This window comes from Hyla sarda, chromosome 4 (assembly GCF_029499605.1).
Source record: "Hyla sarda isolate aHylSar1 chromosome 4, aHylSar1.hap1, whole genome shotgun sequence".
In the NCBI taxonomy this organism is placed as follows: Eukaryota; Metazoa; Chordata; class Amphibia; order Anura; family Hylidae; genus Hyla; species Hyla sarda.
In genome coordinates, this window is record NC_079192.1 from 371,535,731 (window position 1) to 371,558,537 (window position 22,807).

The window sequence follows — 22,807 nt, forward strand, 5'->3', positions numbered from 1 at the left end:
ACTTTGGAACAGTGGTCTGTACAACACTTTTAATTTGCACAGCCCACTGTTCCAAAGATCTGTCAGACACCTGTGGGGTGTAAATTCTCACTGCACCCCTAATTACATTCCGTGAGGGGTGTAGTTTCCGAAATGGGGTCACATATTGGTTTTTGTTTTTTTTGCGTTTGTCAAAACCGCTGTAACAATCAGCCACCCCTGTGCAAATCACCTCAAATGTACATGGTGCACTCTCCCTTCTGGGCCTTGTTGTGCGCCCCCAGAGCACTTGGCGCCCACATATGGGGTATCTCCGTAGTCGGGAGAAATTGCATTACAAATTTTGGGGGGCTTTTTTCCCTTTTACCTCTTGTCAAAATGAAAAGTATAGGGCAACACCAACATGTTAGTGTAAAAAATTTATCTTTTTACACTAACATGCTGGTGTAGACCACAACTTCACATTTTCATAAGGGGTGAAAGGAGAAAAAGCCCCCCAAAATTTGTTAGGCAATTTCTCCCGATTACGGCGATACCCCATATGCGGCCCTAAACTGTTGCCTTGAAATACGGCAGGGCTCCAAAGTGAGAGCGCCATGCGCATTTGAGGCCTGAATTAGGGATTTGCATAGGGGTGGACATAGGGGTATTCTACGCCAGTGATTCCCAAACAGGGTGCCTCCAGCTGTTGCAAAACTCCCAGCATGCTTGGACAGTCAACGGCTGTCCAGCAATACTGGGAGTTGTTTTGCAACAGCTGGAGGCTCCATTTTGGAAACAGTGGCGTACTAGATGTTTTTCATTTTTATTGGGGAGGGGAGGGGGGCTGTGTAGGGGTATGTGTATATGTAGCGTTTTTTACTTTTTATTTTATTTTGTGTTAGTGTAGTGTAGTGTAGTGTTTTTAGGGTACAGTCACACGGGCGGGGGGGTTACAGCGAGTTTGAGCTGCCGCGCAAAATTTGCTGCATCGCAAACTTGCAGCCTGATACTTACTGTAAGCCCCTGCCCGTGTGAGTGTACCCTGTACATTCACAGGGGGGACCTCCAGCTGTTGCAAAACTACAACTCCCAGCATGCACAGTCTATCAGTGCATGCTGGTAGTTATAGTTTTTGCAACAGCTGGAGGCACACGGGTTGGGAAACACTGAGTTAGGAAACAGACAATGTTTCCCAACCAGTGTGCTTCCAGTTGTTGCAAAACCACTACTCTCAGCATTCTCAAGCATGCTGGGAGTAGTAGTTGGCAACATCTTTAGAGCCAGATGTTGCCGAACTACAACTCCCAGCATGCTTTGCAATATCTGGAGGATTACAGTTTGCAGACCACTAATACAGTGGTTCCCAATCTGTGCCTTTCCAGATGTTGCAAAACTACAATTCCCAGTATGCCAAAACTGTCCAGGCATGCTGGGAGTTGTAGTTCTGCAACATCTGAAGGGCCAGATGTTACAGAACTACAACTCCCAGCATGCCTGGACAGTAAGGGCATGCTGAGGATGTGTAGTTTTGCAACATCTGGAAGGGCACAGTGGTCTCCAAACTGTGGACCTCCAAATGTTGCAAAACTGCAACTCCCAGCATGCCCAGACGCCAAGGGCTGTATGGGCATGCTGGGAGTTGTAGTTTACAGGGTCCCATTACAACAATGCATGTCGCTTTACGGCGACGTGCATTGCTGTAAAGGGCCCGACCGAGGCTGAAGATCAACTCACCTGTCGCCGCCGCCATCTTCCTCGCCGGGATCCGGGTCTTCAGGGACGAGGTAAGTACCGGGGCTGGTCCCCAGCACTCCCCCGTCCCCCGCCGCGTCCTCCGGTCTTCCTCCCGTCCTCTCCGGACTTTCAGGGGCCGGGCAGGACGGGAGGAAGTAACAGCCCCCCCTCCTGCGATTGGTCGGTTAACTAACCGACAGATCGCAGGGGATCGGAGGAGGTGGCAGGCTTGCCACCTCGCTCCTATACATTAGCATGGTCCTGGCTGTCTATGACAGCCGGGATCATGCGAAATTACCGGGCGGTCGGGTCCCAGAGACCTTATCAGCCCGGTATCGCCGCAGATCGCAAGGGCGATTTCCCTTGCGATTTGCGGCGATCGCCGACATGGGGGGCCTACATGGCCCCCCTCGGCGTTTGCCCTTGATGCCTGCTGAAGGATTTCAGCAGGCATCCAGTTCCGATCTCTGCCCGGCGCGCGGCAGAGACTGGAAAACGCCAGGGCGTATGGATACGCCCTGGGTCCTTAAGGCCCAGGGTGTAAGGGCGTATCCATACGCCCTGGGTCCTTAAGAGGTGAAGTATGTTTTGGTATATTTAGATATTGATAAAATGTATGCTAGCATTGTTGAATATCATTTCTTAAAACAATTATGTTTCCATTCAGGGTAGTTGAAAATGTTTTTGTTACATTTGGTAATTTGAATATAGCTAAGTACTAAATTTTTATTTTTATTTTTGAATCATCTATAGTAAAGTTCAAAGATACATTGGACAAAATACTGAAAAAGGAGAGTATATTTGCTCAGTCTGCATATTCTACAGAAATGTAGAATATGTGCATGTCTACTTTAATTTGCACCATCAGCATGTCTGATCAAAACGGTCAAAAAGGTTGTCCTCCCTTAAGAAACAGACTTTAGTAAAGTAGCAGGACCCTAACCCAAATTAATCTTTGAATAGTTTTGTTTTCTGCTGGACTTTTGGTGCCCATTGTTAGCCAGGCTTCTGATATATTGGTGGGCCATGCTCTCCCTGAAAGTGAAATGGTCTTGAATTATAGAATTTTTACCAGGAGAACAAACAATAGAATACTTATTTTTGTGGTCACTTTAGGCCTAATTGAAATATTTATGTATACTTTTTGGCTATACAACAGTAGTCATTTGAGTATATTTTAAATGTAAGGAACCATATAGTGTATTTTAGTGCTCACTTTGGTCGCAATTTTTTTTTTTTTTTAATGAAAACCAGGAGTGGAACAAGTAGGAAAAAAAGTTGAAAATATTTCCATTGGGATATATTCACTAAGTATAAGGGTATGTTCACAGACTATATAAAAACAGCTCAAAATCAATTCCAACATGTATGGTCACCCTGGAGGATTTACAGGGATGCTTAAATCTGACAGCAACCAGATCTCCTAGCTATGCTCTCGAGATTCTACACTATTAATCGCTGCCTCTCCCCTCTTCCCCCTCCCCCTCTCCCCACAGTCTACCCTTCCTTTCACTCCCCCCCCCCACCCCTCCTCCTCTCCCCCCCTGGTACTCGTCCTTTGTTTTATTGATGTCTTGTCTCCCTCCCCCACCCCTCCTCACTTCCTCGCTCCTTGGTTCTTGTGGTAGCCCCATGTTTGCAATCCCTTGTCTCCGTACCCACCCGCCTCCTTTTCGCCTCCTTTTCGCTCTTTACTTTCTCTCTACCCTTTCTTGACTAATTCTTTCTCCCTATTTCCCTTCCTCCTCCCTCTCCTTCTACTTTCCACCTCGCCATCTCAGATAACAGTGGTTTTCCTGTTTCTCCCACATTTTGTCCGTAGGGAGACCATCGTCTACCTTCTCTTCTCTTTCTTCTCCCATCTTATCTCCTGTCTTTTCTTAAACTCCCTTCTTATGTATTGATCTTCTAACTGTGAGTCACGTGTTATGGCAACTGTTGTTTGTAACTGAAGAGCCTACAGGGCTACCTCCGGCTTATATTTGAATCCTGACGTTTTTTCTATGCCCTGCTGTTCCCTAGACGTCAATGTACCGTGTCGCCCACTGTTCTTTCTGTTGGTATTACGGACAGTGATGTAATGCTCTTGTTTATACTATTTGAAAAACTTAAATAAAGATTTGATTTAAAAAAAGCTCAAAATAAGCCCCAAAAGAAGCTCTGAAATGATACCCAGTTATCAGCTCTAAATTACTTCAATAAGAAATGTTCAGAAACAGTGCTAAAAATGCAGAACAAAATCTGCTCCAAAAGAAGGGCTGTTTTCTTCACCCATTTACTTCTATGGGGAATTGCAAAATCTGCCCTGAAAAAAAAGCTCTGAAAAAAAGAAGTGAAATGTCACTTTAAATCTACTGTGGTTAGTATTATAACATTATATTTATTAACTAGGTGAACTAAATGAGTCTATGTCTTAGTATTTTCTAAATTATTTCAGTACCTACTAAGTTGTTACAAAACATGAAAATCTGACTGATGTCTATCTATTTTTTGCAAGAATGTATACTGACTACTGACTAAAGTTTGTTACAAAATGAATATCACCGTGTTAATGCTCTTAATGCAATGTAACAATGCAATAGTGCTGGTATATTGCAAGGAAAATCATTGGACATGCATGTTTTTCTTATCTTGCGTATGTATCATTCAGAACTTAAAATATATGAAAAACTTTGCACTGTTTTTATTGTTGATTTTTTTCCTTATTGCACACTAATTAAACTTAATAGTATTCATAAGAAATGCGCCTCCCACATTTACTCAAAGATTAGATAGGTCCATCAGAGTCTGATGGACTTCTGACAGAGATTCTGCTCTCTCTGTGATAGAGATTGGAGATTGGTGGTTACAGACCAGCTCAGATAGCAGATAAGGGGAAAATAAGCCAAGGAAGACAGCTCACATATGCTAAAAGGGAAAGAAGAACAGATACGAGGCAGTTCATGTATACAAAGAAAATATAGCTCATATAGCACATTATATAGGCTGTGCAATAAAGCAAAGGTAGGCAAATTTTGTAATGAAAATAGTTTTTAAATTCATCCAAACATAAGTCAACACTGTTTAAGTATTTCCAAATAAAAGTCATGTCGTTAACGGATAATATAAAAAAAAAAAATTGAACAGAAAGCCAGGATAGCAACATTTTTACATAAAGTACACAGGCACACTAACTCAAACTGAGATGTTGAGCAGGGTTTATTTATTTATATATATATATATATATATATATATATATATATATATATATATATATATTCATATATACATACATATATTACCTTATAGTTTATGTGAACAACCATATTGCTTACTGTTAACAGCAATTCCAGATATTTACTTCATAGCAGGCACTTGGACATTATAGAAAGCAGTTGCATGCTGTCCTGTTTTGCATCATGCACAGAGACTGTGTACATTAAAGGAAAACTGTCACATATTTTCTACCGCACTATCCACATTGGTATTGGTGGATAGTGCGGGAGACGCTGATTAAAATGAGCCCTACCTTGGTCTGATCCGTGCCGCTGTTCACCCGCAATTGTAGTTTTAATCTCTGTGTATATCCTGCTGTAACTGGCAAAGGCGGGGCTTCTGCAGGCTAACGGACACTGATGTCAGCGCCACTCATGAATATTCATCCCTCCCTCTGATTAGGAGCGGCGAAGAGAGGGAGAACAGGAGGGATGAATATTCATGAGCGGCGCTGACATCAGTGTCCGTTAGCCCGCAGAAGCCCCGCCTTTGCCAGTTACAGCAGGATATACACAGAGATTAAAACTACAATTGCGGGCGAACGGCGGCGCGGATCAGACCAAGGTAGGGCTCATTTTAATCAGCGTCTCCCGCACTGTGGATAGTGCAGGAGAAAATATGTGACAGTTTTCCTTTAACATAAAATAAAAACTAAAAAGTCACCAAAAGTCTTGGAAATTTTTATTAACAGAAAATGGTTATTTTTCTGACATAAGGTAAAGATATGTTCAAACTATAAATTAGTTTATAGCAAACAGTGAAGCCTGTTCATTCATTTATTTCTTCCTTTCTATCCAAAAATTTTACAGAATCATTTCAGTTGGGTCATATGATATCATGGTTACCTGCTATAAATAACATGTGTTTGCCTGCTCATAATGGGGTCCCCATCTCAGCCAGCAGATCTTCCTGTATGCCGAAACAGCATTGACTATTCCGTACAAGTTCTCTACAGAGCTGAAAAAAAAATCGACCTGTAGCAGATGCTGGGTTTACAGCTCCTGTCACACTGTCATAATGGATTTGATCAACCTCCCTAACTGTATTCTTGTAGTATCTTGGTCAGTTTAGGAGAATATAGAGATGAGAATTATTACGCTGTTTTCCTAGAAAGCAAAAATAGTACTGGCTCTAGCTGTCCATGGGGTCTTTTTTTTTTTCGATACCAAGGGAGAGAACGTAATTTGAAATCTGAAAGTCTAGATGATGTTTGATCAGAAGTCAAGTGACCAAACTACAATAATGGAATGCGTTGATACAGCAGAGCTGGGATGAAACAGATGTAACTGCAGGAATAATCTTGTTGAGTTTGCATTATGTGGGTGAAAAAAAAAGAAAGAGATATATACTTCATAGCACTTGATTTTCATGCAAAAGTGACCAATAAGCTCATGCAGAAAAGCACTATTTTAGGAATTCTGTCTTGTGCATAAATACCAGCAAATTTTGTTTATTTTTATTTATGATATTTTCACTTAGTTTCTTAAGGTGAGAAGATCATTTTTATGAGAGTATATTTATGTCCATTAACAACTTTAAATAAAATAATATTGTTATACATAGCCATTAATTAACTCTATCCCTCCTAAACCCCTCCTTGGGTCCATATTCATAGTAAATCTCCTATATTACTCCTAAGTTCAACAAGCAGGTTGTTAAATTCAAGTTTATGACTTAGATTTTTTTAAGTTTACTATAGCAAATGTATGATCTTCCAAACTTTCCTTATAGGACAAAAAGTTTAACAAATAAGCAAACCAAAGGCCCAAAGTTTTTATTGACCGAGTTTATGATTGCTAGTTTTAACATCAGTAGGACACTCTTTGATGTTTAGGTGTTATATAATTATATAGATGTATTATTTAATAACTGGTATGGTATATTAGTTGTTATCTTACAATTCAAGTATCTTGGAGTAATAATAAATACAATTTTAGGATCAAGTTATTATTAGCAGAAATTATTCCGAATTTTTAGTCTTTAATTAACCAACATAATAATAACATAAATAAGTAATTAAATAAATAAACTATAATTGTAGTGGGATCTTCCAAAAGTTTTAAAGAACTTGTCAATCAACAAAATAAAATCCCTACGTAAGGGATAGGAAATGTATAAAAATGTGGACCCAAGAAAATGGTTAGGAGGGATGGGGAAAGTTATTAAACAGTTATCTATTACAATATTCTTTATAGTTGTATGTATAGTTGTTCATGGGCATACTAATTTTTGTAAATATTTTATATCTTTTCATGTGACAACACTGAAGAAATTACACACTGCTACAATGTAAAGTAGCGTGTCCCCTCAACATAACTCAACACATTGCCATTAATGTATAAACCTTGGCAACAAAAATGAGTACACCCCTAAGTAAAAATGTTAAAATTGGGCCCAAAGTGTCAATATTTTTTGTGGGGACCAATATTTTCCAGCACTGCTTTAAGCCTTTTGGGCATGGAGTTCACCAGAGTTTCACAGGTTGCCATTGGAGCCCTTTTTCACTCCTCCATGACATCAGGAAGCTGGTGGATGTTTGAGACCTTGTGTTCCCCCACTTTACATTTGAGGATGCCCCACAGATGCTCAATAGGGTTTAGGTCTGGAGACACTGTTGGCCAGTCCATCATCTTTATCCTTGGCTTCCTTAGCAATGCAGTGGTTATCTTGGAGATGTGTTTGGGGTTGTTATCTTGTTAGATAACTTCCATGAGGCCTAGTTTTCGAAAAGAGGAGATCATGCTCTGCTTCAGTATGTCACAGTAAGTTTTGACATTCATGGTTCCCTCAATGAGCTGTAGCTCCCCAGTGTGAGCAGCACTCATGCAGCCCCAGACCATGACATTCTCACCACAATGCTTGACTTACAATACATCTTTTCCTTTGTAATCCTCACCTGGTTTCTGCCACCCATGCTTGACACCATCTGAACCAAATAAGTTTATCTTAGTCTCATCGGACCACAGGACATAGTCGCAATAATCTATGTCCTTAGTCTGCTTGACTTCAAACTGTTTGTGGGCTTTCTTGTGCATCACCTTTAGAAAAGGCTTCCTTCTGGGTTGAGAGCCTTGCAATTGATTGCAGTGTGTAGAGTATGATCTGAGCACTGACAGACTGACCCCTCACCTCTTTAACCTTTGCAGCACTCATATGTCTACTTCCAAAAGACAATCTCTGGATATGACATTTAGCATGTACATTCAACTTCTTTGTTTGACCATGGTGCGGCCGGTTCTGAGTGGAATCTGTCCGGCTAAACTTCTGTATGGTCTTTTCCACTCTGCTACAGCTCAGTTTTATGGTTGTGGCAATCTTTGCATTGCTTAGATGATATTTATATATAGTAACAATTATTTTTTTCAGGTTCTTGCCAAAGAGGTTCTTGCCATGAGGTGCCATGTTTACTTCCAGTGAACTGTAAAGAATGCACTTACTTTTGTATCCAAGGTTTAGACATTAATGGCTGTGTGTTGAGTTATTTTAAGGGGACACAACATTAAACACTGGCATACAGGTTGTGTGTTAACTACTTTACATTGTAGAAAAAAAGATATATTAAAATATTTACAAAAATGTGATGCTGTAATAATGAGATAATGTAAATACATTCTCATTAAAATATTTTCACCCTTAAGAATATATTATAAAATAAACAGATTTTTTTTGTATTTATGCAGAATAAGATGTCATTGCTTAGTAAAGTAAGTCATAAGCGTATGGGTCACTATAATTTGCACCTCATAAACAACACTTTTTTAGTGACATTCTGTTGGGAGATGTATACAATGGGGGGGGGGGGGGATTTACTAAGGCTGATGTTTCACATGGCAGCCTTTAGTAAAGAGATGGCAGCCTTGGTATTTGGCCTATTCATTAAGAGGCTATGGTGTCTAAAGGAATCAAGTAATTGTCTTTCCTGCACACTGCACTTTTAAACCGACACCGGCTCCGAACTGGTATGGATTTAAGATACAGTATTTGCTATTAAGCTAGTACATATTTTTATTAATTAGATGTGTGGTTTTACACTCCTTTACATCAGGTCACCCACACTCTTAAGAAAAAAGCATGATTGCTGTAGAAGGGCAGACAGCTGCACATTTTTTTAAGCAAACTAGGACATTTCAAAAAATCTTCAACTTTTTTACGGAGAAGCAACTGTATAGGCTTAATAGATCCCCTCTACTGTGTTTTGTGATTGTATGGTCACCCAGTGATTGACAGATATTTGAAGCTTTTGGAGTGTTATGATAGCATGTTTCCATATTTTGTTAAAATGTAACTACAATATTGTTGTAGCGGTAGTATATACTTTGAATACTCCCAGCAACTTAATGGCATGCTGCTAAAGGGAACAATCTTCAGATTTTCAGTTCCATGAAAGTCTATGGGACGGCCTGCTATTTTGTAGAAATAGCTGACATTCCCATGGTCTACGAAATAGCTGACAGTCCCATAGACTTGCATAGAACTTCAAACAAATCTGTAGATTTCCCATTTTATAAGCAGATAAGTGTAGACAGAAATTTGCACAATAAGAGTTATGATAACAAAAAATGTGAACTTAGAACACTCTGCATGGAAGAGTTGCTCAAGATCCCCAATAGCTGTTGTATGATCTTGTTAAGCTTTCATGAAGTTTCTCAGGAATTAGATTTTTGACCAGGGAGGCTTCACCAAAACCTAGATACCTTTTTGGTAAAAACAGTATGAAAAAATACTCTGGAGCTCATTGTTTATGCCCAAAGTCTTACTCATTACATGTATAGCTTAAAGGGGTACTCCGTTAGAAACATCTTATTCCTTATCTAAAGGATAGGGGACAAGATATTAGATTGTGGGGGTCCCGTCGCTGGGGACCCCCGCAATCTCTGGGCCGACACCCCTGTCATTCGGTGCACAGAGAAAATTGACCGCGGCATCTAAAACGGGAGAAAAGCATTGCTGGTTAGCTCAGGGGGCTATTCGGGACCGCCGCAGTGAAATCACAATGTCCCGAACAGCTGAGAGGACAGCGGGAGGCTTCTTACGTTGTCTCCTGCCGTCCAATCTTCGCTCTGCTGCTACATGCCTGAGATCCAGGCTGGAGCAGCAGAGCACCGATGACACTGATAAATGCAATGCTATGGCACAGCATTGAAAAGTGTCTGCAATCAAGGTATTGCATGTTATAGTTCCCTAATAAAAGTTTGAATCAACCCCCTTTTTCCATAAAAAAAACTGTAAATAAAAATAAACATATGTGGAATTGACGTGTGCATAAATGTCTGCACTATAAAAATATAATGTTAATTGCATATTTTTTTGTCACTTTGTATACCCTAAAAATTTTTATAAAAATCGATCAAAAAGTCTCATCAAAACAAACATGGTACCAATAAAAATTTCAGATCATGGCGCAAAAAATGAGCGCTCATATATCCCCGTATACGGAAAAATAAAAAAGTTATAGGGGTCAGTAGATGACAACTTTACACATACTAACTTTGGTGCATGTAGTTATAAATAAAAATAAAATAAAACCTATATTAATGAGATATCCTTGTAACCGTATGGACCTACAGAATAAAGATATGGTGTTATTTTACTGAAAAGTGTACTATATAGAATCGGAAGCCCCCAAAAGTTAGAAAATTGTGGGTTTTTTTTATTCCGACATCATTGTTAAGCCTTTCTGATAAGATATGATCACTGCTGTTTTGCCTAGTAGTTGATGTATAAAATATTTTTTTATACTAGATATAATTATACTGGTTACCTAATAAAAAATAACAATCAGAAACATGAAATATATTTTTATGTGCTAAAAGATACCGTTACCATTGTTTTCTTATAAAAAGAAACCTGATTATTCAACACAAGTGCATGTTCAATAAGTTATTTTTGGGGAAAGGGAACTTATGTGTCTGTTGGAGCTAGTTGAATTATAAGGATTCAGCACTAGATGTCACTCCACACCAACGTATGAGAAGGATTCACAAATACCTTTCTCTATTATTGCTTCTGAATGCCTGGTTTGGAGGATATCGGCCATGATTGGTTTTCCTCATATTGTGGATCCCTTTTCAATGTGAATGCCTTACTGACAGAGAAACTAACTGATTCATCATTTGCAAATTTAAGAAATGCTTAATCAAATACAGGATTATCAGGCAAGGAACAGGTTGGTGTATTTCTTATTGCTGCACATGTCTTGGGATGTGGTCCTGAGTCAGCTGCATTATATCATCCCAGAGGAATCCAAGCATGGCACCTTTGTTGGAAGAATTGCTCAGGATCTTGGACTGGATATAGGTGAGATTAATTCCAGAATGTTACACATTGTCTCTAGAGATGAGAAGGAATATTTCCAGGTGAACCTGCAGAATGGAATCTTGTTTGTTAAAGAGACAATAGACAGAGAAATACTGTGTCCATTTAAACCCTTCTGTATTATTCCTCTGCAGGTCATTGTAGATAAGCCTGTGCAGATGTATCGTGTAGATGTAGAAATAGAAGATATAAATGACAATAGTCCAGTATTTCCCTCAGGAGTATTTAGTCTTGTGATATCAGAGCTCAGACCTGCTGGATCTCGATTTCTTTTAGAGGGAGCTCTTGATCCAGATACTGGTACAAATTCTGTCACAAATTATGAGCTCAGTGCAAGTGAGTATTTTGCATTAGATTTTCAGAAATATATGAATCAGATAAGATCTGTGGAACTTGTACTGAAGAAACCCTTAGACAGAGAAAAGCAATCTTTTCACAATCTAACTCTTATAGCTTATGATGGAGGCAAACCAAGACTGAGTGGCACAGCTAATGTTGTCATCACTGTAGAAGATGTTAATGATAATGCTCCCTCTTTTTACCAACCATTCTATCAATGTAGTATCACTGAAAATGCAGTGGTAGGGAGTTTAGTTATCAAGTTGAATGCCACCGATTTAGACCAAGGGAAAAATGGGGAAATAACATATGAATTTGGAAAGCAGGTCACAGAAGATATAAGCAATGTTTTTACCCTAAACAAACACACAGGGGAAATAAGAGTAAAAGGAGAAGTGGACTTTGAAACTGTTGCAATGTATGAAATTCAAATTGATGCCATTGATAATGGGGACCACCCAATGGTTGGGCATTGTAAAGTTCTAGTGACTGTGGTTGATGTCAATGACAACCCTCCAGAAATGACAATAACATCCCTCTCTGTTTCTGTTCCTGAGAATTCTCCACAAGGTACAACTGTTGCAATAATAAGCGTCCATGACAAAGACTCGGGATTAAACGGGAAAGTAAATTGTCATATTTCAGAGATAACGCCCTTTAAAATCAACCCAGCATTTATGGCAGATTTTTCCCTAATTGTAAATGGACAATTGGACAGAGAGACAAAATCTCAATATACAGTTGTTATTACTGCAAAAGATGAAGGACTTCCACCTCTGTCAGTATCAACAACCATTTTAATTAACATAAGTGATGTAAATGACAATGCTCCTCAATTTCAACAACCTTATGATACAATATCTATCAAGGAAAATAATCCACCAGGTACTCTTGTTTATACAGCATCAGCCTTCGACCCAGATGTTGGCCAAAATTCCTTCATCACATATTTAATCACTGATAGCACTATTGATGGGATTCCAATATCATCTTACGTCTCTATTAATCCTGAAAATGGAAAGGTATTTGCTTTAGTGTCATTTGATCATGAACAAATTACTTATTTTCAGTGTCACATAAAAGCCACCGATAGTGGTCTACCTCCACTTACCTCTAACCTGACATTAAATATTTTTATTGAAGATATTAATGATAATGCTCCTACCTTTGCTCCACTTTATGCAACATCTATAATCAAGACCCCGAGGTCAGCACAGCCTGGATACCTAGTGGCAAAAATGAGAGCGATTGATCCTGATTCCGGATATAATGCTTTGACGTCTTATCATTTTAGGGATTTATTAGGCAAAATACCATTTGCCATTTCTCAGAAAACTGGAGACATCAGTTTAAAACGCCAATTTATGGATTCGGACAATGAAGAATATAGATTAGTTGTGGTAGCCCAGGACCATGGAGAACCAGCTATGACAGCAATAGCTCAAGTTATCATATCTTTGGTGGACTCTGAAGAGGAGATGAAGCTTGAAAACCATGAGTCAAAAGGAATAATTGAAGATTTTTCTGATGCCAATGTTTATTTGGTTACCGCCATTTGCATAATTTCAAGCATATTTCTTCTTACCTTAATTGTATGTACTGTTTTAAGGTGGCAAAAATACAGGGATGAGATCAACGACCTGAAAGAAAGTTACAAAATCTGCACGAACACTGGAGGTAGCTGGATGTATTCTCAACAAACTCATTATAGGGTATGCTCAAACTCTCAACAAGCGAGGAATGATTTGATAATGTTCACTCCAAATTTCTCTCAAATGTCACCTGCAAGTGAAAATCTTGGGATACAGCAGGGAGCCATTCTGAATCAGGTAAGAAAATGACCCAAATATAATAATTAATATAATAATATAATAACTAATATTTACCATGTGTAGTCTATTTTAGGTGTTGAAAAACTAGTAATAATGTATTAGTTTGCTATATATTCTACTATAAATATCTGCATATTTCCTATAATCCTATAGCCTTTATTTAATAGAGTTACGCTCTAAATGCTCTATCAGGGAGAAACAAAGTCCCAAGCCAACAGTATTGAACTGAGGTTCCTTCGATCCACCAGGAGAAATAGCAGTGGTGGTTTTTTCTTTATATAGGACTCATGTTTCATAAAATTTGTTATAATTTCACACACATAACACATTAGTATTACCAATAAGGTCTGAAAGAATTTTTTGAATCAACATATAAAAAATGGTGGTAAGAGATTGACTCCAGAGTGAGCTCCAAAAAGGGTTGTCTTTTGCTGGATCTTTGAGATGTTGTTGAATTAGGAGCCCTTTGTTGTTCCAGAACTTGGGATCACTGGAAATCCATTGGTTTTCTGGTGGGCCAGAATCAGTAAAAAAAATGTTACTTATTGAATACCTGTAGTTCACCGGACCTCATTTATTATGCTCTTATTTGGACTATCCCTTTGGAATACATAAAACTAGTAATTCTATCTAATAAGTGACTAAGTAGCAATTCGACAAGACCATGGGATCCAGAAATGTTGCCTACTGCTAAGCAACTCTTAAATAGGTCGCTTTTTAGTAAACAACAATTAGAAAATATAGGATAGGTGTGCAGCTCACTTGGACTAGGGAAAATATGTACCCAAGGTTACTAGTGATGCCTTCACCCTAAAAAGGCCAAAATATTAAATGAATATGTATAATTCATTTTGCAATGAATTAAATAAATACCAGTCTTCTAAGGTGCACACATGAAAAAAGGGATGAGAGAGTGGATCCAGTTGAAATATTAATGGTAATTTATTCAAATATAAAAAATGAAGCAATGAAATATCAAACAGTTCCGCAGTAATATCAATAAAATTGTATGATCATTGATAACAGATGTATGACACGGGATTTGGTGCACGGCACCACTCACTGACCGTACGGGTGATGAAGATGTATGAAGTCCGGGCTGGCACGGAGGCGTCCGGCACTAGGGATAGTGCCCGTCTGCAGGATGAAGTCTCAGTAGTATGCAGCTGGCACAGGATGGTGTCCGGCCTGGAGGGAAGGTAGTTGCCATAGCTAGTATGGTAGAGACAGCAGTAAGTTCTGTAGTGGTACGTGCGAATGAGAGTGGTTCAGCCTTAGACATGCGTGTAATACAATCTCCCCTTCTCCAGCATCTTTAAACACTTTGGATTGCCAAAAAAATAAAGTCTGTTGGATTCTGGTTGTGATATTCGCTGAAATGTGGTGATAAAGGGTGAGTTTTTAATCCTTTTTAAATGTTATAAATGTGTTCATAGATGCGGGTCTTGAGTTTTCTTTTTGTGCGGCCTATGTACTGTTTGCCACAACTGCATTATACTAAATAGATTACGCCTTTTCTGTGGCAAGTAAGACATTCGGATATTCGGTGTATAAATTGATTAGAAGTAGAAGTGACTTCAATCATTTTTTTTTTTTAGGAAAATTGGTTGTTTTGGATCCTAAACAAGACCCGCATTTATGAAAGCCTTTTGTGTATAACCAGGTAGATGACGGATGGAAAATGATTGGCTGTTTGATTGTGGGGGCAACTTAAATCCCTAAGTTCGTGGCCTTAGTATAAATAATCAGTGGTTGTGAGGGGATACCTTGCCCAATCAGCTTTTTGATAATCATTTCTATTTTCTTGCATTCCTTATTAAATGGTATAATAATTTTGGGATCATCATTGGTGTTAAGATTGACAGATTTTGAGTTTAAAAATGAGGATCTTTCCAGATTGAAGATTTTTTTTAAAGATTTGTATAAAATATTATAGGAAGGTTTAAACGCTATCTAGTTAGATGGCAGCAGTTAAAAAGAATAAAACTATTTTTTGCAACTGGCTTATGGAATGTACTGCAGTTTAATTTAGAAGACTCAATGGTGATTAAAAGGTCAGAAAATTCTAAAGTGCCAGTGTTAATACAGGGTATGAAAGTGAGATTGGAGGTATTGGTATTGATTTCCTGGATAAAATCGTCTAAAAGGTCTCTGGTTCCCTTCCAAATAAAAATGATATCATCAATATAGCGCCGCCATTGCACGATGGAAAATTTGAAAATGACTTGGGCTTAAAGTCTTCTTGGATCTAAATTTATGATTTAAGGTTCATTAATGCTGAGCGCGAATATTGGCAGTTGGTGATTTCGCGAATATTTAGAATATAGTGATATATATTCATAATGACTAGTGTTGCTCGCGAATATTCGCAATTCGAATTTTATTCACGAATATCGCATATTCGCGAATTCACGAATATTCGCAAATATAGCGCTATATATTCGTAATTACGAATATTCGTTTTTATTTTTTATTTTTTTGTTTTTTTTTCACAGTACACATCACAGTGATCATCCCTCTCTGCTTCCAGCTTGTGTGGTGTAAGAAGGCTCTAATACTACTGTGTGAGACTGGTGTGCGAATTTTCGCATATGCGAATTTTAGCTTATGTTAATTTTTGTATATGCAAATTTTCGTATATGTTAATTTTCGCACACGCGAATATTCGCGTATGCGAAAATAAAACGAGAACATTACGAATATGCGAATATTCGCGAATATGACAAATATTCATCCATTTATTCGCGAATATTCGCGAATTCGAATATGGCCTATGCCGCTCAACACTAATAATGACGAATTAGTTTTTTTTTTGTTTATGCGAATATTTATGCGAATATCAGCATTTCCAGACTGGACACTTATCCCTCCCTTCTTTTAGGTGAAAGATATAATTGTGCATGCGCACTATGCAAATTCATTACAAATTTTTGCATGGGAAAAAAGAGAATGAAAATAGCAAATATGTGAATATAGCAAATTCGTATATGGCCCCTGCCGCGCATGTTCTGCTAATAATCTAAATAATAGATGAGTAGAAGAAAAATAAATATTTTATGTATTTTTTTTCTTTTTTTATCATTGTCAATTTGAACCTGAGATTGGAAATCTAATATCTAGGGATGTGCTGTCTGAGAAATGGATTTTAACACATGCTCTTTACAAACTGTTTCTATAGCAACCCATGTTTTTTTTTTTTAATGACTTAGGTCAGAAGGTCATTGTTATGGATAACAAAAAACTGCAGTTAAACTGTAAATAAATAAATTAATATAGCTTGTGGGCTGGTTCAAGGCCTTGAGTACACAGCCATTTTTGATTGTTGCATTTGTATTTTAGAGCTTTCCTCCATCTTTTTATTTTTCAATTTGCAGGGTTATATGACGGTTTGTTTTTTGCATAACTAGTCGTACTTTGTAATGACACCTTTTATTTGACCATAAAATGAATGGTGCAACGTGTGAGGAAATTGAACTTAAAGGGGTACTCCGGCGCTTAGACATCTTATCCCCTATCCAAAGGACGTCACAATGCTCCGGCCCCGTGATCGACAGTAATCAGACCCGGATCGAACATGCTCCGGGGACTGATTTTAACGGGGTGCGGCGTGCAATATCATGGGGGTCCCCAGCGGCGGGACCCCCGCGATCAGGCATCTTATCCCCTATCCTTTGAATAGATGTCTAAGCTCCGGAGTACCCCTTTAAACCTCAGTTTTGCAACTTTTGGAGGACTTCTTTTATATGCAGTTCACTTTATAGTAAAGTTAAACTTATAGTAAAGTAAAAACATAGTATCTTTATTTTGTTTTAAATGTGATTAAAATGATACCCATTGTTACAAGCTTTTCTATTTTCATACTGTAAAAAAAGCAAACGTTTTAAGCAAAATAAGTATGCCCAAAATAAGTATGCCTAAAATTGCCATTTACTATAACTTTACATTTTTCTGTATATGGGGATATATAAGGGATTTCTTTTTATCGGTACCACTTTTGCACATATGAGACTTATTATTTAATTTTGTTTCTGGAATTTATGACTTTTTTTTCTTTTTTCGCACTTACACCATCAACGTATGTGATCATTAACATTATATTTTAATAGTTTTTTGACTTTTTAAAATACATTATGTATTTTTTTCTTTTTTTTTTTACACTTTGTAAAGGGGGTTATTAAAATTTTTCGGGGGATGGGTTTCTTCACATTTAAAAAAATAAGCTAACTTTTTTACTATTTAGTTTACTTTTATTTTACTTTACTTATTTTACTTTTTTTTTTGATTCTCCTTAGAATTTATAGCAATCTTTTGATTGCTATTACTGTTCAGAGCAATACATTGGCATAGCACTTATAAGTAATATTGCCCATCTGCTTATACAGCTTGTCTTTATGGTCAGACAAAACAAGAAGATCCCCAGAGCAACACGGAACAGGTAAGCAGGCCACTGGCACTTGACACATTTTTACTCATTCGACCCCTCAATCAAGTTGCAGAGGTCCAATGATTAGATGCAAGCACTGCAACTGCATTAGATGCCATGATCAGAATTAATCACGGCATCTGACGGGTTAACGGTGGGCAACAGCATGATCACTGATGTTTTCCATTACCGGTAATGTCACAGCTGCTGAAAGGAGCCGGAACCATCCGTCTATGAAGCGAACACAGCTCCTCGCTCACTTCATAGTCAGAATGCTGCCTAGGATGTAAATGTATGTCCAGGTACATTAAGTATCAAGGCACCAAGATGTACAATTATGTCCAATCTAAATAAGTGGTCCAACATTTGGATGATCCTGAAACAACCCGTCTTGTAGACATCGTGCAGGTACCACAAGGGTTAATCTACCAAACTGTTAGTTAACAATGCTAGTCTATTGTTACGCCGAGCGCTCCGGGTCCCCGCTCCTCCCCGGAGCGCTCGCTTCACTCCCTCCGCTGCAGCGCTCCGGTCACGTCCTCTGACCCGGGGCGCTGCGATCCTGCTGCCAGCCGGGATGCGATTCGCGATGCGGGTAGCGCCCGCTCGCGATGCGCACCCCGGCTCCCCTACCTGACTCGCTCCCCGTCTGTTCTGTCCCGGCGCGCGCGGCCCCGCTCCCTAGGGCGCGCGCGCGCCGGGTCTCTGCGATTTAAAGGGCCACTGCGCCGCTGATTGGCGCAGTGGTTCCAATTAGGGTTTTCACCTGTGCACTTCCCTATATTACCTCACTTCCCTTGCACTCCCTTGCCGGATCTTGTTGCCTTAGTGCCAGTGAAAGCGTTCCTTGTGTGTTCCTTGCCTGTGTTTCCAGACCTTCTGCCGTTGCCCTTGACTACGATCCTTGCTGCCTGCCCCGACCTTCTGCTACGTCCGACCTTGCTTCTGCCTACTCCCTTGTACCGCGCCTATCTTCAGCAGCCAGAGAGGTGAGCCGTTGCTAGTGGATACGACCTGGTCACTACCGCCGCAGCAAGACCATCCCGCTTTGCGGCGGGCTCTGGTGAAAACCAGTAGTGGCTTAGAACCGGTCCACTAGCACGGTCCACGCCAATCCCTCTCTGGCACAGAGGGTCCACTACCTGCCAGCCGGCATCGTGACAGTAGATCCGGCCATGGATCCCGCTGAAGTTCCTCTGCCAGTTGTCGCTGACCTCACCACGGTGGTCGCCCAGCAGTCACAACAGATAGCGCAACAAGGCCAACAGCTGTCTCAACTTACCGTTATGCTACAACAGTTGCTACCACAGCTTCAGCAGTCATCTCCTCCGCCAGCTCCTGCACCTCCTCCGCAGCGAGTGGCCGCTCCTGGGATACGCTTATCCTTGCCGGATAAATTTGATGGGGACTCTAAGTTTTGCCGTGGCTTTCTTTCCCAATGTTCCCTGCATCTGGAGATGATGTCGGACCTGTTTCCCACTGAAAGGTCTAAGGTGGCTTTCGTAGTCAGTCTTCTGTCCGGAAAAGCCCTGTCATGGGCCACACCGCTCTGGGACCGCAATGACCCCGTCACTGCCTCTGTACACTCCTTCTTCTCGGAAATCCGAAGTGTCTTTGAGGAACCTGCCCGAGCCTCTTCTGCTGAGACTGCCCTGTTGAACCTGGTCCAGGGTAATTCTTCCGTTGGCGAGTACGCCGTACAATTCCGTACACTTGCTTCAGAATTGTCCTGGAATAATGAGGCCCTCTGCGCGACCTTCAAAAAAGGCCTATCCAGCAACATTAAAGATGTTCTGGCCGCACGAGAAATTCCTGCTAATCTACATGAACTTATTCACCTAGCCACTCGCATTGACATGCGTTTTTCTGAAAGGCGTCAGGAACTCCGCCAAGATATGGACTCTGTTCGCACGAGGCGTTTCGTCTCCTCGGCTCCTCTCTCCTCTGGTCCCCTGCAATCTGTTCCTGTGCCTCCCGCCGTGGAGGCTATGCAGGTCGACCGGTCTCGCCTGACACCTCAAGAGAGGACACGACGCCGTATGGAGAACCTCTGCCTGTACTGTGCTAGTACCGAACACTTCCTGAGGGATTGTCCTATCCGTCCTCCCCGCCTGGAAAGACGTACGCTGACTCCGCACAAAGGTGAGACAGTCCTTGATGTCTACTCTGCTTCTCCACGTCTTACTGTGCCTGTGCGGATGTCTGCCTCTGCCTTCTCCTTCTCTACAGTGGCCTTCTTGGACTCTGGATCTGCAGGAAATTTTATTTTGGCCTCTCTCGTCAACAGGTTCAACATCCCAGTGACCAGTCTCGCCAGACCCCTCTACATCAATTGTGTAAATAATGAAAGATTGGACTGTACCATACGTTTCCGCACGGAGCCCCTTCTTATGAGCATCGGATCTCATCATGAGAGGATTGAACTTTTGGTCCTCCCCAATTGCACCTCGGAGATTCTCCTTGGACTTCCCTGGCTTCAACTTCATTCCCCAACCCTGGATTGGTCCACTGGGGAGATCAAGAGTTGGGGGTCCTCTTGTTCCAAGAACTGTCTAAAACCGGTTCCCAGTAACCCTTGCCGTAACTCTGTGGTTCCTCCAGTAACCGGTCTCCCTAAGGCCTATATGGACTTCGCGGATGTTTTCTGCAAAAAACAAGCTGAGACTCTACCTCCTCACAGGCCTTATGATTGCCCTATCGACCTCCTCCCGGGTACTACTCCACCCCGGGGCAGAATTTATCCTCTCTCTGCCCCAGAGACTCTTGCCATGTCCGAATACGTCCAGGAGAATCTAAAAAAGGGCTTTATCCGTAAATCCTCCTCTCCTGCCGGAGCCGGATTTTTCTTTGTGTCCAAAAAAGATGGCTCCCTACGTCCTTGCATTGACTACCGCGGTCTTAATAAAATCACGGTTAAGAACCGCTACCCCTTACCCCTCATCTCTGAACTCTTTGATCGCCTCCAAGGTGCCCACATCTTCACTAAATTGGACTTAAGAGGCGCCTATAACCTCATCCGCATCAGAGAGGGGGACGAGTGGAAAACGGCATTTAACACCAGAGATGGACACTTTGAGTATCTGGTCATGCCCTTTGGACTGTGCAATGCCCCTGCCGTCTTCCAAGACTTTGTCAATGAAATTTTTCGTGATCTGTTATACTCCTGTGTTGTGGTATATCTGGACGATATCCTAATTTTTTCTGCCAATCTAGAAGAACACCGCCAGCATGTCCGTATGGTTCTTCAGAGACTTCGTGACAACCAACTCTATGCCAAAATTGAGAAATGTCTGTTTGAATGCCAATCTCTTCCTTTTCTAGGATATTTGGTCTCTGGCCAGGGACTACAGATGGATCCAGACAAACTCTCTGCCGTCTTAAATTGGCCACGCCCCTCCGGACTCCGTGCTATCCAACGCTTTTTGGGGTTCGCCAATTATTACAGGCAATTTATTCCACATTTTTCTACCATTGTGGCTCCTATCGTGGCTTTAACCAAGAAAAATGCTGATCCCAAGTCCTGGCCTCCTCAAGCAGAAGACTCCTTTAAACGACTCAAGTCTGCCTTTTCTTCGGCTCCCGTGCTCTCCAGACCTGACCCTTCCAAACCCTTCCTATTGGAGGTTGATGCCTCCTCAGTAGGAGCTGGAGCTGTTCTTCTACAAAAAAATCCTTCCGGGCATGCTGTCACTTGTGGTTTTTTCTCTAGGACCTTCTCTCCAGCGGAGAGGAACTACTCCATCGGGGATCGAGAGCTTCTAGCCATTAAATTAGCACTTGAGGAATGGAGGCATCTGCTGGAGGGATCAAGATTTCCTGTTATTATCTACACCGACCACAAGAACCTCTCCTACCTCCAGTCGGCCCAACGGCTGAATCCTCGCCAGGCCCGGTGGTCTCTGTTCTTTGCCCGATTTAATTTTGAGATTCACTTTCGTCCTGCCGATAAGAACATTAGGGCCGATGCTCTCTCTCGTTCCTCGGATGCCTCAGAAGTTGATCTCCCTCCGCAACACATCATTCCACCTGACTGCCTGATCTCCACTTCTCCTGCCTCCATCAGGCAGACTCCTCCAGGAAAGACCTTTGTTTCTCCACGCCAACGCCTCGGAATCCTCAAATGGGGTCACTCCTCCCATCTCGCAGGTCATGCGGGCATCAAGAAATCTGTGCAACTCATCTCCCGCTTCTATTGGTGGCCGACTCTGGAGACGGATGTTGGGGACTTTGTGCGAGCCTGCACTATCTGTGCCCGGGATAAGACTCCTCGCCAGAAGCCCGCTGGTTTTCTTCATCCTCTGCCTGTCCCCGAACAGCCTTGGTCTCTGATTGGTATGGATTTTATTACTGATTTACCCCCTTCCCGTGGCAACACCGTTATTTGGGTGGTCGTTGATCGATTCTCCAAAATGGCACATTTCATCCCTCTTCCTGGTCTTCCTTCTGCGCCTCAGTTGGCTAAACAATTTTTTGTACACATTTTTCGTCTTCACGGGTTGCCTACGCAGATTGTCTCGGATAGAGGGGTCCAATTCGTGTCTAAATTCTGGAGGGCTCTCTGTAAACAACTCAAGATTAAATTAAATTTTTCCTCTGCATATCATCCCCAGTCCAATGGACAAGTAGAAAGAATTAACCAGATCCTGGGTGATTATTTGCGACATTTTGTTTCCTCCCGCCAGGATGACTGGGCAGATCTCCTTCCATGGGCCGAATTTTCGTATAACTTCAGGGTCTCTGAATCTTCCTCCAAATCCCCATTTTTCGTGGTGTACGGCCGTCACCCTCTTCCCCCCCTCCCTACCCCCTTGCCCTCTGGTCTGCCCGCTGTGGATGAAATTTCTCGTGACCTTTCCATTATATGGAGAGAGACCCAAAATTCTCTCTTACAGGCTTCTTCACGCATGAAGAGGTTCGCGGATAAGAAAAGAAGAGCTCCCCCCGTTTT

At 41.1% G+C, this 22,807-nt stretch overlaps 1 protein-coding gene across 7 annotated transcripts in view; it reads left to right on the forward strand.

The window, feature by feature from the left end:
* The window catches only part of LOC130267277 (protocadherin alpha-C2-like), a 374,990-nt gene that overhangs the window by 168,559 nt on the left and 183,624 nt on the right, over window positions 1-22,807 (forward strand). The window contains exon 1 of one of the 7 annotated variants that reach the window (XM_056516753.1): window positions 11,256-13,433. The exons of the other annotated variants lie outside the window; for them this stretch is intronic. Within the exon in view, the coding sequence (XP_056372728.1) occupies window positions 11,265-13,433 (2,169 nt within the window). The 5' untranslated portion in view covers window positions 11,256-11,264. Of the gene's footprint in view, window positions 1-11,255; window positions 13,434-22,807 lie in introns of those variants that run through there. 7 annotated transcript variants of the gene reach the window in all.